The following is an 18472-nucleotide window of genomic DNA, read 5'->3' on the forward strand; positions in this document are numbered from 1 at the left end:
GGAATAATTTTAACAGCTGTTGGGCGAGTGGCTTAAAAATGACAGCGGTCTGAAATTGGTTGCAATTTTTTTTCATTTCAATTTTTTCATGGCCTCAGATAAAAAAACACTTTATTTACTAAAGAGTAGAACGAACTACTCCAATCAGTCATATTTTAATTTTTTGTGTGCCTACCTATAAGGATATCGAATACAAAAATCTAAGCACTTTTTATTACCACAAACTGCTATCTAATCGAATATCAAACATTTGACTGCTACTGTGACCAACGTATTTTACAGAGACTGCCACAGTGGCAAAGCAATTAAGGCAAGAGCATTCGCTTGTCACCAGAAAAGTGTAATCGGGTACATTCACATGTGTCTTTTGCTTACAACAGGGGTCATGTAAAGTACATACAAACACGTTTTTTCTATATGGAGTATACTGTGTCTCTAAAATAAATCCGCTATTCGATATGACGTGTCCCATACGTTGGAACATACGTCATAAACAAGTATGAGCTGTGACGTCACACACATCATTTTTTTTAAAAACAACCACACAACGTGAATACCCCAACTGTTTATGGCCAGCCACCTAGCTATATGGGAGCCACTTGGCTAAAAAAAACAATTTTAAAACGTAACAAGAAAATTTTTATAACCCGCAAAATGTCAATGAATCTATTTGAGGGAAAGTGAAAGCTTATCGACCGACAAACATGGACACTTTGAACAAGTGTATTGACATTGTTTTCTTATCATCGATTCATAGACAATTAATAACTAATTAATTGCTCTTGGCATTTTTTTCTTATCTTTGCAGATTATTTTTATATTTTTGGAATCTAGTTTTTGATTGTATTTTAAAGAAAACAACAACAACAGCAACAACATGTATCCATTTGTAAGTATTAAAAGAAATTATATATTTAATAAGTATATACTTTATATATCTATAGCTCTAACATTAAATATGTTGGGAATTTCGTATGTAAATGATAATGTATAAAGGGTGTTTCGGTTCAATATTCTCTCTTTAACATTTTGCGCTAAAATTCAGTTTTTTTCCTAAAATAACAGAAAGAATCGAAAAGAATGTAAAGCTAACCAGTAAGGAAAAGTCAAAAGTCGGGCGGGGCCGACTATATGATACCCTACATCACTATGCATATTTAGTAGAGCTCCCGTAACAAAAGAATTTATTTGAAGTAGATCATACCACCTATCAACATTTGGCTGTAGAACAGTTATAATTTGGTTTCTAAGGAAACTAATATATGGGAGGCATATCCAATTCTGAATCGATTTTCACTAAATTTGACCGAGATATTTTAATCTTTTATACCAAAAAAAAAAAAAAAAAACACCATTGTATATCGGAGCCGATGGAAACGTACGTCCAGAAATTCACTCCATTTGGGCTCATATTAGCCATTATTTGCGCAATAAACCTGAAATCGCATTGGGGATATATATTTGAGATATATCCATATCTTAGCCGTTCTCAATAAAATTTGGCAAAGGTATTTCTGAGCTCTATACGATATCTGATACCAAATATCATTGTTATCGAATACATATTACGAATGTAAGGGACTTTAACACCAAGTCGGACGAAAATATATATGCGAGCTATAGCTATGTCTGATCCGAATGTTACCAAATTTGACGTTTCGTGCTAATTGTGCACCAAATGGCCAATATCTGTCAAAAAGTACTAAATTTGGTACAACCGACCGAATTCAGTCTATAAGCAAGTATGGACTTAATTCGGTCGGTTGTACCCAAATTTAGGACTTTTTGACAGATATTGGCCATTTGAAGCACAATTAACCCAAAATCGGTTAATATATGTGGAATATATATGTGGGAGCTATACCCAAATCTGAACCAATCTTGATAAAATTTTGCAGAGGTATTTCCGAGCTCTATAAGATATCTGGTACCAAATATCATTGTTGTCGAATGTGGGAGCTATATCCAAGTTTTAACCAATCATGACAAAATTTTGCAGAGGTATTTCCCAGCTTTATAAGATATCAGGTACCAAATATCATTGTTGTCGAATGCATATTACGAATGTGAGGGACTTAAACACCAAATCGGATAAAACATATATTTTGGAGCTATAGCTATATATGAACCGATTTTTACCAAATTTTATGTACAGCCTCAGATTTAGATATAGCTCCCAAATATATATCATCTACAACCGACCGAATTCAGTCTATAAGCAAGTATAGACTGAATTCGGTCGTATATACCAAAGTTTAGTACTTTTTGATATATATTGGCCATTTGGTGTACAATTAAACCGAAATCGTCTGAAGATATACATATGTGGGAGCTATATCCAAGTTTGAGCCAATCATGACAAAATTTGGCAGAGGTACTTCCGAGCTCTAATAGATATCTAATACAAAATATCATTGTTGTCGAATGCATATTACGAACTTGAGGGACTTTACCAAGTCGAATGCAATATATATTTTAGAGCTATAGCAATATCTGAACCGATTCTCAACAAATTTGATGTACCGCCCCAACAATTATCTCTGCAAAATTTTATCAAGATCGCTTCAGATTTAGATATAGCTCCCATATATTTCTTCAACCGATTTTGGGTTAATTGTGCACCAAATGGCCAATAACAGTCCATATGGGCTAAATTTTGGCAAATCCGACCGAATTCTGTCTGGAAGCACATACATCAAATTTGATGAAAATCGGTTCAGATAAAGCTATAGCTCCCATACATAAGTTTCATCCAATTTAGGGTTTTATGTCCCTCACATGCGTAAAATGCACTGCACAACAATGATATTATATACAGGGCATCAGATACTGCCTCAAAAATACCTCTGCCAAATGTTATCATATCGGTTCGGATTTTTATATACCATCGATATACATCTTCATCCCAGACCGATATTCAACCGAATGTTTCCATTTGGTGAAACTCCAATCCTTATCGAAGTCATATATGCAATGTTATTTGGTTCTAGACGTACAAAACCTCCGTCAAAATTTGTGTAAATCCATTCGGAGTTGGATATATATTTCCCAAATTGTGACTACTCATAAACCATGATACGCATTCAAATAAGGTTTCATAGTTGGTATGATCTACTTCAAATAAATTCCCAATATATTTTTTTTACGGAAGCTCTACTAAATACGCATAGTGGTGTAGGGTATCATATAGTCCGACCCCGTCCGACTTTTGACCTTTCCTTACTGGTTAAACTTAACACGGGACGGAAACTGAAGTAGATTGGAGAACTTCCAGCCATTTTCACATTTGTGCAAATATTCGAGTTAAGGTACCTTGAAATCGATGAATAGTTTTTTCGGTCATATTATTGACAATCCAGGGGAAAAAGGATTAATTTTTGTAAGCTATAGAAAAGTTAAAAAAACATAAAATTCAGAGAAATGCCTAAAATCTTTATTTTTAGGTGATAGTACGGTCCATATAATTTAATGTTTGAAGATTATATCATGGAAATATCGACCGCGACTGCGCCTCAAATGGTCAAACCGCTTAGTCCAATTTTGTTATAATCTTTCCGAAATTTCGGCCGGTATCTCACGAAACAGTGCTTCAATGTTATAACTATTGACCCTATATGGAGAAGGTTCCAAGGGAGTGAGCCAATATTGTCCCTTTCGTAGCTGTCCTGCGTCCTATATTACGACATGTAGGATTTGGATCATATCGACTGCCTCATTCTTTTTTATGAGTTATGTGATAATTTTCAAAAAAAAAAAAAATGTTTAAATGTTCGTGAGGTTCATCCAATACTGAAATATATTAGAATGTGGGAAATTTTAAGAAAATGCAGCATTTATTACAATTGTATGCGATAGGTACCAGAAGGAGTGGTCCAATAAATTCCATATCACTTCAGATCTCTGATTGAGAGAACTATTTAGATTAAGAGAAATATTTAGATTACCAAATTTGAAATTAATCGCTGGCAAGTTATGAGAGATATAAGTGTTGCAAATTGAGTGGGGAGTTACCAGAAGGGGTGGGGTCGATATCTATTATCTTTACATCAAATCTTACGTTTTTTAGAAATTTTGGGATGGTGGCCTTTGAAGAGAATTGTTCAAAATTTTAACCCAATAAGGAGTGGACTGATATATCCCATTTTCACGCCAGATCTTGCGTTGGTAGAAATATTTAGAGTGCGAAAATTGAGGAGATTCATACTTAAAATTTTTAAAGTTCAAAGTCAAAAGGGGAAAAATACTTTATGGGTGAGGTGATATTTTCCATTTTTGCAATAGACCTAGCATTGATACAAATATTAGGATTATCAAGATTTTACAAAGTGGGGTGATCCTCTCTCTTTCTGTGAGGTCAATTATTTACTTTGAAAATATTAACCTATTGGGGTAAGGTACCAGAAAGAGTGGACCGATATGAATCATCACTAAATTCGATCTAAGTTTGATAATAATATTACGATATTAGTTTTCTAGAATATTGTTTTGACTAAATCCAATACTCCCTATTGAGAGGTATCTTGCACACAGACCAGACAGCCAGACGAACGGACGAACACCCCTAGATCAGCTCCAAATATCCTTAAACGGATTTGGCCTAGGGTCTTATATCGTTATTTTAATTAGGCACGTTTGACCATATTAATGATATATTTCCTCCGTAGCCATATGAATTGGGTATAATGACTTCGTCGCTAATTCAGAATGATATAATCAGAACATTCTTAACAGACGCACTCATTTTGATAATGAAATCAATGATTTGCGCGTTTGCGTTGTTCGTTTGTAGGACTTGTAATTTATTGACCAAATCGGAGATATTTCACAGTGAAACAAAACACGAAATGTTTAAACCAGTGTTGTCAATAGTTAATAGCTACAAAATCAAACTTGGGCAAATGTCACAAAGGTTCAATGGGAATTTTTTCGATTTTATGGCCTAAACCGCCTAAACGGATATATATTTACTGGCAACTCTTTCTAACTGGTTTTTAATATTAATATAAATAAGTTTGTATCTTTTTAAGCGCGAAACACCCTTTATGCATGAATATATTTATCATTGCCTTCATGTGGTTTTATTTATGTATTCAAAATTGTTTTGTTTAAAATTAAGAAGAAAAAATATTTTGGTTTCATTTTGTGGTTTCAAACACGATGATGTGGTGTGGCATGTGGCAAAACTATTGTAACTAGTATCGTAAATAAATTGTTATGGTTTAAATAAATTGTATCTGCACTCAATAATTTATTTGTAATACACATTGCCCCAGTGCAGTTTCAAGTGCTAATGAATCATACCTATAAATAAAAATATTTATTTATTCCATATTATTTATCAAGTGTTGAGGTTCTCATGGTTGTTATTTAATTAAATAAAAATAAAAGGTTTCACTTTTTCTGTCATTTATGGAGTACCAATCCATTGCTGCACCCTAAAAAGGTATTCTCAACTACTTTGGGAATTAGCAAAATGTAACTGTTCTAGGGCCCTTAAATTCGTCCCTGTACTCAACAATACCATGATATAAATCGACTCAAAATTCCAGGAATTAATAAAAAGAAAAAAATAAAATACGAAGGTGAATTTCAAAAACTAGATTGTACCTTAAATCCAAAATTTTCTGCAATATTTTTGCTAAATATTTAGCATACCATGATTTAATTGGGAATATCAGTTCTAAACTGCAGTGGATACAGAGAAACTGGATCTGTGGATCAAATATTGAAAATCACTAAAATTCTTGGTTGAGGATTTATAAGCCTTTTAGAATAGATTTCACTTACTCAACATTAACATACAGGGTGAGATAAAAAACTGCAATAAAGCCAAACGCCATAATTTTTATTATTTTTTTTTTTTTTCAAATTTATTGAATGAAAGCAAAAAATGTCGGGAATAGCATCAAATTTTACAAAAGTTTAGATTTGTTCGAATTGGTCACTTTTGACACGAATTATGGCCTTCAAACGACCAATGAAACAACACGCTGTCCGAATGTTGCTCTGCGGTATTTTGGACCATTCCCGGCAAAGCGCTTGCCTGAGGTGATCGACACTTTGGTATTTTTTTCTTGCCAACCTGGCTTTCCAAAATACTCCAGACACAATAGTCCAACGGATAGGTATCCTAAGATTTGGTGGCCATTGTACGCTGGAAATGAAGCGAGGAACCTCATTTTGTAACCATTCCTTGGTTGAGTGCGTTGGTGCTGAGTCCTGTTGGAATGTCCATGGTCTCCGCCAAAATGTTTGCATGCCCAAGGCACCCCTCTAGAATATTTTCGCAAGAATAATCGGCATTTATTACGATGCCACGGTTTATTAATACGAGCAGAGAGCAACCTTCTGCTGTTATTGAGGCCCACACCATCACCATTGCCGGCGCTTGAGTTCTGGTTGCCAACCGAAGTTGCACATTTTCAGCTGACCTCTGTGGCAAGTAAACACGATCACGATTTTGTTTGTTTACAAACTGCTGGACAACGAATGTTTTCTCATCGGGGAACCAAATTCGGCAGATCACCATTTTCGGCCAAGCGAAGCAACTCTTTAGCTCTTTTGAGTCTATTTTCTTTCTGTTGCGGTTTTACTCCGAGCTCATTTTTTATTTTTTTTCCGAATGGAATATTGCGATATGTTCAGCTCACGAGCCATTTTTCGGCCACTGCGACGCGGGTTTCGATCAAGTCGCTTCTTACTTTTCGAACCATTTCTGCTGATGTTGCTTTTTTCTTCCGTCCACTTCCTTGACGTCGGGCTACGCTACCCAGTATCACGGTAACGAGCGATGGTACGAGACACAAAAGATTTATTAACATTTAAATGCTGGAGTGCTCTAGCCACTTGTGGTTTTCCTGCCAAATATTAAGAAATCACACTATCACGCTTGAATTCCATCACGAATAGTTTTTTTCTAAACAATGAAATGATCTGTCACTGGAATAATTTTGACATCTGTCGGACGAGTGGCTTAGAAATGACTGCAGTCTAAACTTGGTTGCAGTTTTTTCATCTCACCCTGTATGTATGTCATCCAATGAATGTTTCAAACCTCTCGCCACATTTCCGCCTATTTCAAATGAAGTTTGTGACCTTTCGGCCAAAGCGAAACAAAAATTCAAAGAGTCTTTCATTTGTTTTAAATTGAAAATTGTATTCATTTACCCACCCCTCTCACCAGCACCACCCCGCCCCCCACTCAATTCCATATGTTTTGCACAAATGTCTGATCTCTGTCATTGAACTCTTTTCGTTTTGTAGGGTTCCGGCATGCCACAACCACATCCTCCCACATCAACGCCTGGTTACAATCCACAACCGGGTATGTCAGCCGGTGTACCATTCGGTGCGGGTTGGGTGGCGCCCACCCAACACCCACATCAACAACAACAACAGCAGCAGCAACCGACAAATTCTCATTATCCATCTGCCGCCACACATCATGCTCCCTATCCCACAAATAATGCACCTTATCCTCCCACTAACCCAGCACCATACCCTACGACTAACACAGCACCCTATCCCACGGCTGGACCCTATCCTCATGCATCACCTTATCCCAGCAACAATGGACATCAGCCGTCACCCTATCCGGGATCCTCATATCCTCACAATCCCCATCAAACACCCTATCCCACATCGACAGGTTCACCAGCTCATTATCACAATCCATCATACGGACAGGCACCACCCACACACCCCACATCATACAATCCCAATCATGGCTATACACCGGTTCGTACCTCAATGGGATTAGAATCGCCGGCTGGCAATATCCAACACTGTTTCGAAGAGTTGGCCCAGAGGCAAGGCCATCCCATACAACATCACTACTCCACTGCTCCACGGAGAGAGGTTAGTGTCCTTGCTAATTATGTATTTTCTTTTTGTTTTTGCTCTCTTGGGTATTTTGGTTTTCTCTTGTGTTGTTCTTTTTTTTTGTAATCTCTTTTCTTGGGGTCTATTATTTTGGAAATTCAATTTTCCTAAGAATGTTGGATTTATTGAAAGTTTCACTGAAGACGATTTGAATAATGAAAGTGCTTCAGAAATTTCAATTGAGGAAAATTGCTATGGCGATGGAATGTTTACATATAAACTACACGATGATGTATGTACACATGTTTTTGTTTTATAATTTATCTCAAAACTAGATAATTGTAAGCTTGTGGAATGGCGATTAATTCGTAAGCTTTTGATTACTCTTAATGCTAGATATTATTTTTAATTTGTTGTTATTGTTGTAATTTTTTGCTGTACCAACGACACATATGAATGAGTGTGTGTGTGTGTGTTTGTTTTATAAATTCACCTAAGCTTGCGTGAAATTATCTCTGAGTCATGATGCAGAACGACCACAAGTGGGTCGTTTATTAAAAATGGATTTTCCCTAGACTACTTGGGTGGTTTTACTTGTATTTTTTTCTTTACGAAACCGTATTCAGGGATATTTGACCTAAATTTCGGGTCCACGACCCGGGGATCGTAAATGGGCCATGTAGGTGCACCTTTTTTAGATAGCCCCCATATAACGTTACCTCCCTGTATTAGGTATTTTGATGATTTTAGCTACATTATTAACAGAAATTGTTTCAAATTTGGCATTTGAAGTTCGAAATCGATACTACAGCCTGAGACAAAAATTTGTCTGTTCAGGCCAACGTCTTTGTATAGCCACCATATAACGGTACCTCCCTATATATTCGGTATTTTGATGATTTTAGCGAAATTTTTAACCGGAAATGTTTCAAATTTCGCATGTGAAGTTCGTAATGGATACTTTAGCCATGACAGAAAATTGTTTGTGCAGGTCCATGTCTTCGTATAGCCCCCATATAACGGTACCTCCCAATATTCGGTATTTTGATGATTTTAGCGTCATTATTTACCGAAATTGTTTCAAATTACGTATATAGAGTTCGTAATGGGAACTAAAGTCTGTGACAGGAAATTATCTATGCATGTCCAGGTCTTCGTATAGGCCCCATATATCAGTACCTCCCTATATTCGGCATTTTGATGAGTTTAGGTACAATACCTACCGAAATTGTTTGAGATGTCGTATTTGAAGTTCGTAAAGGATGCTACAGCCTGTGACAGAAAATTGTCAATGCTGGTCTAGGTCTTCGCACAGCTCCGATATATCGGTACCTCCATATGCGATATTTTGATGATTTTAGCTACATTATTCACCGTTTATTTCAAGTTTCGAATTTGAATATGGTAATGGCTTATGACAAACAATGCCTATAGGTAGGTCCACGTCGTATAGACCTAAATATAACGGCTATATTCTGTATTTTTAAAATGTTAACAGAATTTTTTTTTTGAAAATTTCTAAATTTGTTCCAAATGGTTGAGGGTATTCAAAGTTTGGCCCGGCCGAAATCACTGCTTTTTAACTTGTTTTTTTTTATGCTGTTTTTAATTTGATGCTGTTTTGGATTGCAAGACTTCGGCCAGGGCGTGAGATTTTCTCCTCTGGCTATGCCCAACACCGGCTACGTGAACCAATTTTTTTTTTTCTAAATTTGATAGTCGGCCTTCACCAAACAATAATTTGGCATACATTTTGTGAACTCGAAATATGGGGCCATTTTCGACTTTTTGGGGATTAAAAAAAAAACAGGTCCACTTAAAATAATTCCCTCATGTTACCACATTGTGGCTTTCATTGTGGATAAAACATTCAAAATACTGAAAATTAGGGAGTAACGGTATATGGGGGCCATACCAAAACGTGGACCTATTCGGGTAATATAAATGTCGGACCAACATTTCAAAGTGATTAAATGCTTCTCTGATTTATCTCCGTTATTAAGAAACTCACCTCACTGAAAGACCTATTTAGTACCATTTAGTACACATAAGTACATATTTGCATAACAATCTGCATCATACAATCCAATAGAAATCTAATTTCCCAATTTCTGGTTCGGTTCAACCAAATCCAAAACTTCCTTATTAATTCCAATTTTCAGAACAACAACTTTATCGCTTCTCCCAAAATTTAAATTGTACCAAATTTAGTCCCATTTAATACAGCTAAGTACGTATTTCCAAAACTATCTACGTATCTCAGTCCTACAATGCAATAGTGATTTTATTATCAAATTTCTACTAGCTCTATTGGTTCCCCCTAAATTGAAATTGTACCAAATTTAGTATCATTTATTACTTTTCGTGGACATAAGTACAAATTTCGAAAACTCCCTCCATATCCCAATCCTACACTCTGTTAAATTTCAGCTCCATCCATTCCTCCAAATTCAAATTGTACCAAAATTTGGCACCGTTTAGTACTTTTCGTAAACAGGAGTACATACTTCTAAAAATTACCTCCTTACATCGACCCTACTGCTCAACCTGGCTTCCCATTCCGAATTTCAAGTTTTTAGCTCTAACTGTTCACATGATACGAAATGGTACTAAATATAGCATATTTTAGTACTTTCTTACACTTGGTTTGGTACATTCATCATACACTTTATCAGTGGTCCTCATTCCAAATTTAATAGTTGTAACTCTATTATTCGTCAAATAAAAAGAGTACAAATTTAGTACTTTTCGTACCGTTGTAGTACGAATTTACAAAAACCCGGCCTTATCTGACACCTGCGGACCAAGAGTGACCACAAAGATACTAGCTTTAGCCATTTCGTCTAGGGGTTGATGAATCATTAAGTCAGTCAGTCAATCACTTGACGGGCTATCTACCTTGCTACTACCTTCTTCTACAGAGCGAAAGGTAGATCAATAGAAAAAAAAGAAAAAAATAGATTTAGAGATAAAATACTTTCTTAGGCTCTTCTATAGAACGTAACTTTCATTGGATCTTTTATTGGTTCATCTATAGGCCTTCAGTGGATAGAGGATGGATGTTTTCAATACATTCTCCATATAGAATTTTCTACGAGGGTTAATTTGGTTATAAACTTTGGGTTGGTTGGATAGCTGTATCACTTCTCCAAAAATCTGTCCCAACTCCCAAAGGCAGATTTATTGTAATTTCAAAACTTTATTAAATTTTACCTCTTTTTTGTGTAATGTATTCCAACCCCAAGTATAAATGGTTATATAGTTCCCCAATATATGTTTCTCTGTTCCAGAACCTGTAGGAATTTACTTTCTTGCAATTTTCATAAATAGAAAATCGGTCATAAAAGTAAAAAGGTCACCGGTGAAATTTTTTTACAATCTTGCAGCTCTGGAACAGGTCTTGTGTATTTATAAATTAAAAATTATTTTAACCTCTCATAGTATTCTTAAAATGTCCTATAATATTTTGCTATGAAAAAATGTATACTAATGTAAATTTGTAAATCTTTAATTACTAAGTAGATATTTAAAAGCCAGAATAAATTTTCTTCAAATCCGCTACAATATTTTAATATATTTTATTTATTTATTTCTAATTTTTTGTATCATAGGGAACCCCAACTGTATTCCCAGCCCAAAACTTTGATCCCGTCAAGGATGCCCATGACTTACGCAAGGCCATGAAAGGCTTTGGCACCGATGAGGATGCCCTTATCAACATCATTTGCCGTCGTTCCAATGAACAGAGACAGGTATGAAAAAATATCCTAATTTTATTTATTTTGCTAAATTTTTAATATTTTATTTATTTTTAGGAAATCCAACGTCAGTATAAAACCCACTTTGGCAAAGATCTTATTGAGGACATTCGCTCCGAGACAAGCGGAAATTTCGAAAAACTGTTGGTTGGCCTTTTGCGTCCCATTGTCGATTACTATTGTCATGAGCTGAACGATGCCATGGCTGGCATTGGCACTGATGAAGATGTGCTCATTGAAATTTTATGTACTCTATCGAATCATGAGATTCACACGATTAAAAATCAATATTTAAGATGTAAGTTTTTGGGATTTCAAGATAAAAAGTTGAAACCTTAAATAAATTTTATTGTTTTATTTTGTAGTATATGGTGCCCATTTGGAATCGGAATTGAAATCCGAAACATCGGGAAATTTCAAACGTCTCTTGGTCTCGCTGTGCACTGCGGCCCGCGATGAAAGCGGTCATGTTGACCGTGCTGCTGCCCAGAGTGATGCCCGTGAATTGCTCAAGGCTGGTGAGTTGCGTGTCGGCACCGATGAGAGCATGTTCAATATGATTTTGTGCCAACGTAACTATCAACAATTGAAATTGGTAAGGCATTGTTCGGAAAAATTGAAAAAAAAAACGCTTCAGTACTTATGCCAAATTTCAAAGATATATTTTGTCAAAGAAAAAATTATTATTTAATAATTTATTTTTTATGTACTTTCAGATTTTCCAAGAGTATGAAACAATGACCGGTCACTCGCTGGAGAAGGCAATTAAAAAGGAATTCTCCGGTGATATAATGGAAGGCCTAATTGCCATTTGTCGTTGTGTCAACAACAAGGCTGAATATTTTGCCTCACGTCTACACAAGAGTATGGCTGGCATTGGGACCAATGACAAGCAGTTGATACGTGTGATTATCACCCGGTGTGAGGTAATTATGAAGAAATAAACTATCCAATTAATGGAACACAAGAATTAATATTTAATTTTTTTTCCACACAGATCGATATGGCCGATATTAAGGCTGCCTTTGAGCGTATGTACGGCAAGAGTCTAAAGAGCTGGATTAAGGGTGACACATCGGGTCACTACAAACATGCCCTGTATGCCTTGGTGGGCGAACAACGTTCAAATTCTTAAAACCTGAAATGGAGTAATGTTATACGAAATATATTTTTTTTAAGGGAAGAAGTCCATTTTGAAAGGGAGAGAAAGAATAAAATGATATTTTAATGTTGACATTAATCACAATCGAATATTTTTCACAAAAAAACAAAAAAAAAAAACATTTGATATGAAATCTAAGTATTTTTCTAAAAACAAAACTTTTACATGCTTATAAAAAAAACAACTTTTCAATATATTTTGTAATATAATACCAGTGACAAAAGAAGATTTTATAAAAAAAACAATTTTTGAAATTTTCCATAAAAATATATATTTGTTTGTATTCCCTGAAGAGTTATTTTAAAATGTTGAAATCATACCCATAATATATATTTAAATGTACTGTACTATTATTCCTAAAAACAATCAATTAAATTGCTTTGCAATCCCATAATTGTTATAACTAAAGAGTATTTGACTTTAACCATTAAAAAATTCTACAAAAAATAATTATTGCATTTAATGCCACTTTTGATACAATAATCCTCCAATGAAATCTCGCGACAGTGTCTTTTTCTAGCTGTTGTATTGTCATAATGTTCATTAAAAATATACATACCTAAATACAATAAAAACTATGTTAAAAACCACAAATATTGAGTCATTTTAAATATGGATGTGCATGAGGAGGAAGGGAAAGAAATAATGAGAAAGTCTCTTGGTGACAATTTGAAAGGGGAAATTATCATTGGAATTATTAACAATTAAAAACCCAGCTAAGTTCGGCCGGGCTGAACTTTTAATATTCTCCACCTCTTTGAAGGATCTTAAATAATATCAAAGAAATCCGTTGAAAAATGCCACTTAAATGAAATCCGTAATATGGGTGCTATACGTAGACGTAATCCTGTATAAGTATTTTTTTCTGTCATAGGTTGTGTACCAATTCCGAACTTCAAATTCAAAATTTGAAACAATTCCGTTGAATAATGTCGCTAATATCATCAAAATATCGAATAAAGGGAGGTACCGTTATATGTTTGCTATACTAAGAGGTGGACCTGCATATACAATTTTCCGTCATAGGCTGTAATACGCATTACGAACTCTAAATACGAAATTTTAAACAATTCCGGTCAAACATGTGGCTACAATCATCAAAATACGAAATATCGTCAGGTACCGTTACATAAATATTATAAGATTTCGTGAAACTATATAAACAATTCTCTTTCAGGAAAACAAACAGAAGGAAGTCCTACCATATTAAAATACGAAACTTGAAATAAACGGTGAATAATGTAGCTTAAATCATCAAAATATCGTATATAGGGAGGTACCGTTATATCGAAGCTGAGCGAAGGCCTGCACCAGCATAGACAATTTTCTTTCATAGGCTGTAGCATCCATTACGAACTTCAAATACGACATCTCAAACAATTTCGGTAGGTATGTACCTAAACTCGTCAAAATACTGAATGTAGGGAGGTACTGATATATGGGCCTATACGAAGACCTGGACCTGTATAGACAATTTTCTGTCACAGACTGTAGTTCCCATTACGAACTCTAAATACGTAATTTGAAACAATTCTGGTGAATAATGACACTAAACTCGTCAAAATACCGAATATTGGGAGGTACCGTTATATGGGGGCTATACGAAGACGTGGACTTGCACAGTCAATTTTCTGTCTCTGGCTGTAGTATCCATTTCGAACTTCAAATGCAAAATACATATAATATATGACAAATCCGGTGAATAATGTCGCTAAAATCATCAAAATACCGAATATCGGGAGGTACCGTTATATGAGGGCTATATGAAAATGTGGACCTACATGGCCCATTTACGAACTTAACCTGCCTGGCAAAATAGACATGTGTGCAAAATTTTAGCCTGCTATCTCAATTCGTTCGAAATATAGCGTGATTACAACAGACAGACAGACACACAGACGCACATGGTTAAATCGTCTTAGAATTTTACGCTGATCAAGAATATATATACTTTGTTGGGTCTAGGATCATTATTTCGATGAGTTACAAACGGAATGACAAAATGAATATACCCTCCATAGTATGGTTGAGGGTTTAAAAAATTGAAAAGTTTCAGTCGGTTTTGACATTCCTTCGGCAGCTATTCTCTAGAGAGTCTACAATTTGAATAATCATAACAGAAGCAAAATATATTTAAATAATGGAACATTGACCCTCCGCTCTGGAATGGGCTAATATTGTCCATTTCGTATCGGACCTAAGTAAATATGACATAAATATTGCGACGTGCCAGGTTTGAACTATATCGACTACTTCCTTCACTCTATATGAGATACAATGTGATAATTCTTAGAAATTATTAAAAATGTGGGTGAAGTACCAGTTATATTCTGCCTAATACAGAAAAATATTAGAAATCAGAAAAGCGAACATTTATATAAAATTCTATGCGAAATAATAAATTTTATATTCATCTCAGGTTTTTTGGTTGAGACAAATATTTAGATATGGCAAGTTGTAAAGAATCGCTGACTTGTTTCACAAGTTATGAGAGATAAAATATTGAAAATTGTGACCCTTTGTGGGTGAGGTATCAGAAGGGGTTCGCAGATATACAGGTTGAGATTAAAAAACTGCAACATAGACAAACGCCATATTTTTTACATTTTTTTTAATTTTATTGAATGAAAGCAAAAAATGTCGGAAATAGCATCAAATTCTAGAATAAGTGTAGATTTGTTCGAATTGGTCACCTTTGGCAGGAATTATGGTATTCAACGGATTGGTATCGGGAGATTTTGGTGGCCATTGTGCGCTGGAAATGAAGCGAGGAACCTCATTTTGTAACCATTCTTGGGTGGCGCGTGCTGAGTGCGATTGTACTGAGTCCTGTTGGAATGTCAAAGGTCTGCGGCCAAAATGCTTGCTTGCCCAAGGCTTTAATACACCCGGAGAGCGAATAGCGACCATCGGCTGTTATGGCGGATCACACCATCACTGCCCTCACCATGGCCGGCGTTTGAGTTCTGGTGGCCAACCGAAGGTGCACATTTTCAGCTGAACTCTTTGGCAAGTACACACGATCATTTTGTTGGTTTACAAACTGCTGGACAACGAATGTTTTCTCATCGGAGCGTAAAAAACCAAATTCGGCAGTGCACCACTTTCCGCCAAGCGAAGCAACTCTTTGGGTCTATTTTCTTTCAGTTGCGTTGTACGTTCTTGCACTTTTTGGAATTTCAATGGATTTACCACCCGAGCTCATTTTTCAATATTTGCCGAATGGAATATTGCGATGTTTTCAGCTCACGAGCCATTATTCGGCCACTGCGCCGCGGGTTTCGATCAAGTCGCTTCTTTACTTTATAATAATAATATATAATAATAATTTCTGCTGATGTTGCTGTTTTCTTCCGAGGGTATATATCATTTCATACGGCTATACCGTTCCTCATCAAAATCAAGATCATCAAATCATTTTCAGGGCATTTGGAGTCGATTTAGGGGAGTCCGTCCGTTTGATTAGCTGGTGTGCACGATAACTCTCGAAAGAAAGTATCCGATTTGGTTCAAATATGATACCTTATAATGGGAGATAATCAATACTTGTCCAATCCTTCTGGTGCCTCCGCCACAACGAGTCAAATTTGTGAATAACCATGAAGTTCATAAGACACGAAATGAGCAACTGATTCCTTTCAAACTCAGGATATCTAAATAATTCTATCAACACCAGATCTGTTGTGAAGATGGAATATATCGAACAACTCGTTCCTCACAGAGGGTAAAATTTTTGAATAACAAAAATCTCCAAAAATGCGAAATAAACATCCGATTCCCTTCCAACATTCCGCTATTTATACCCCACACCACAAGTGGTAAGGGTATTATGTCTTTGTGCATTTGTTTGTAAACATGGAGAAGGAAGCGAGATAGACCAATACTTACTTTTGAGGAGCTTCATAGAATTACTTTCTGAGTCGATTTATGCATGCCAGTCCGTTCGTCTGTCCATATATTTTTGTGCAGATCGCATTTTTTATCCGATTGAGATAACATTTTTCAAACAATATTTGTTTTAACCAAGGACGAACCCTTTTGAAATTGGAAATAATCGGTCAAAATTTAGATATACGTCCGATATATATCCTCAACCAATTTCAGGTCAATTGTGCACCAACATCAAACCAAATGATCTGAATTTTGGCAAATCCGACCGAATTCAGTCTAGAAGCAATACACCAAATTTTGTGAAAATCGGTTCAGATATAGCTATTAGGAGTTTAAGTCCCTCACATTCGTAATACGCATCCCACAAAAATGATATTTGGTACCAGATATCAGATAGAGCCCATAAATACCCCTGCCACATTCTATCAAGATCGGTTCAGATTTGGATATAGCTTCCATATTCATTTCAACACATTCCGAGTTAATTGTGAATCAATTGGCCAATATCAGTCCAAATGACTTGAATTTTGGCACATCCGATCGAATTCAACCTAGAAGCAAGTACATTAAATTTGATGAAAATCGGTTCAGATATACCTATAGCTCCCATGTATATGTTTCAGTCGATTTGGTGTTTAAGTCCCTCACATTTGTAATATGCATTCGACAGCAATATATACCCGATACCCGATATCTTATAGAGCTCGGAAATACCCCTGCAAAATTTTATCAAGATCGGATTAGATTTAAATTTATCTCCAATATATATCTTCAATCGATTTCGGGTTCATTTTGCTCCAAATGGCACATATCTGTCCGAAAGTCCTGGTTTTGGTAAATCCGACCGAATTCAGTCTAGAAGCAAGTGCATCAAATTTGGATTATATTATATATCAGATATAGCTATAGCTCCCATATATATGTTTCATGCGATTTGGTCTTTAAGTCCCTCACATTCGTAACATGCATTCGACAACAATAATATTTGGTACCAGATATCTTATAGAGCTCGAAAATGCCTTTGCTATATTTTTAATCCGATTTCAGGTTAATTTTGTAAATAATGGCTAATATCAGCCCAAATGGAGTGAATTTTGGGACGTACATTTCCATTTGGCTAGGTTCCGTTATATATTTTTTAATATAATCCTTCTCCAAGTGATATCATGCACTTTATATCAATGTTATTTGGTATAAAAGATTAAAATGTCTCTGTCAAATTTAGTGAAAATCAATTCAGAATTGGATATGCCTCCCAAATATTCGTTCCCTTTGGAACCAAATTATAACTGATCTATATCCTAAGGTTGATAGGAGGTGTGATCTACTTCAAATAAATTCTTTTGTTACAGGAGCTCTAGTAAATATGCATAGTGGTGTAGGTAATCATATAGTCGGCCCCGCCAGAATTTTGACTTTTCCTTACTGGTTATATACAAATTTAAATTTGCTCCAAATTTTAAGGAGTCTGATGAAATTTTTTTTTTATAAAAACAACAATAAAGGGATAAAGCCAGACCATTTTGCAAAAACAAAATACTACGGTATCCCGAACAAACAAGCCACACTGTTCTATTTTTCAGTATTGTTAATTTAAAATATTTATATCAAGAAGAAATGCTTTAACCTCAGAAAATCTGTGTCACAAAGAAGCGAAGAGCGATTAAAAATTGTGTGACGAATGTGTGTAAACATAGTAACGTTTTTTTTGTCAAAGCTTTTATTATGTATGGTTCTTGTCTTCGCTTAAGTATGAAATTAATACAGGGTGGATATCGTAGACACCCTGTGAGTAGTCTCAATCAAAACCATAAATTTTCATATTGCTCTATTGTCATTT

At 35.5% G+C, this 18472-nt stretch overlaps 1 protein-coding gene across 2 annotated transcripts; it reads left to right on the forward strand.

Annotated features, from left to right (window-relative positions):
* The first annotated feature begins 805 nt into the window (after positions 1-805).
* Positions 806-12835, forward strand: LOC101891799 (annexin B11). Of its 2 annotated transcripts, XM_059122186.1 has the most exons (7): positions 818-889; positions 7264-7857; positions 11433-11573; positions 11637-11877; positions 11945-12174; positions 12296-12505; positions 12577-12835. In XM_059122186.1, the coding sequence occupies exons 1-7, from the start codon at positions 878-880 to the stop codon at positions 12712-12714; spliced, it is 1566 nt and encodes a 521-aa protein (XP_058978169.1). In that variant the 5' UTR covers positions 818-877; the 3' UTR covers positions 12715-12835. The 2 variants fall into 2 exon arrangements, with proteins under 2 accessions (XP_058978170.1, XP_058978169.1); XM_059122187.1 differs by lacking the exon at positions 7264-7857 and having other exon boundaries at positions 806-889.
* Positions 12836-18472: the final 5637 nt, after the last annotated feature.

Source organism: Musca domestica, unplaced genomic scaffold (genome assembly GCF_030504385.1).
Source record: "Musca domestica strain aabys unplaced genomic scaffold, Musca_domestica.polishedcontigs.V.1.1 2, whole genome shotgun sequence".
NCBI classification, from domain to species: Eukaryota; Metazoa; Arthropoda; class Insecta; order Diptera; family Muscidae; genus Musca; species Musca domestica.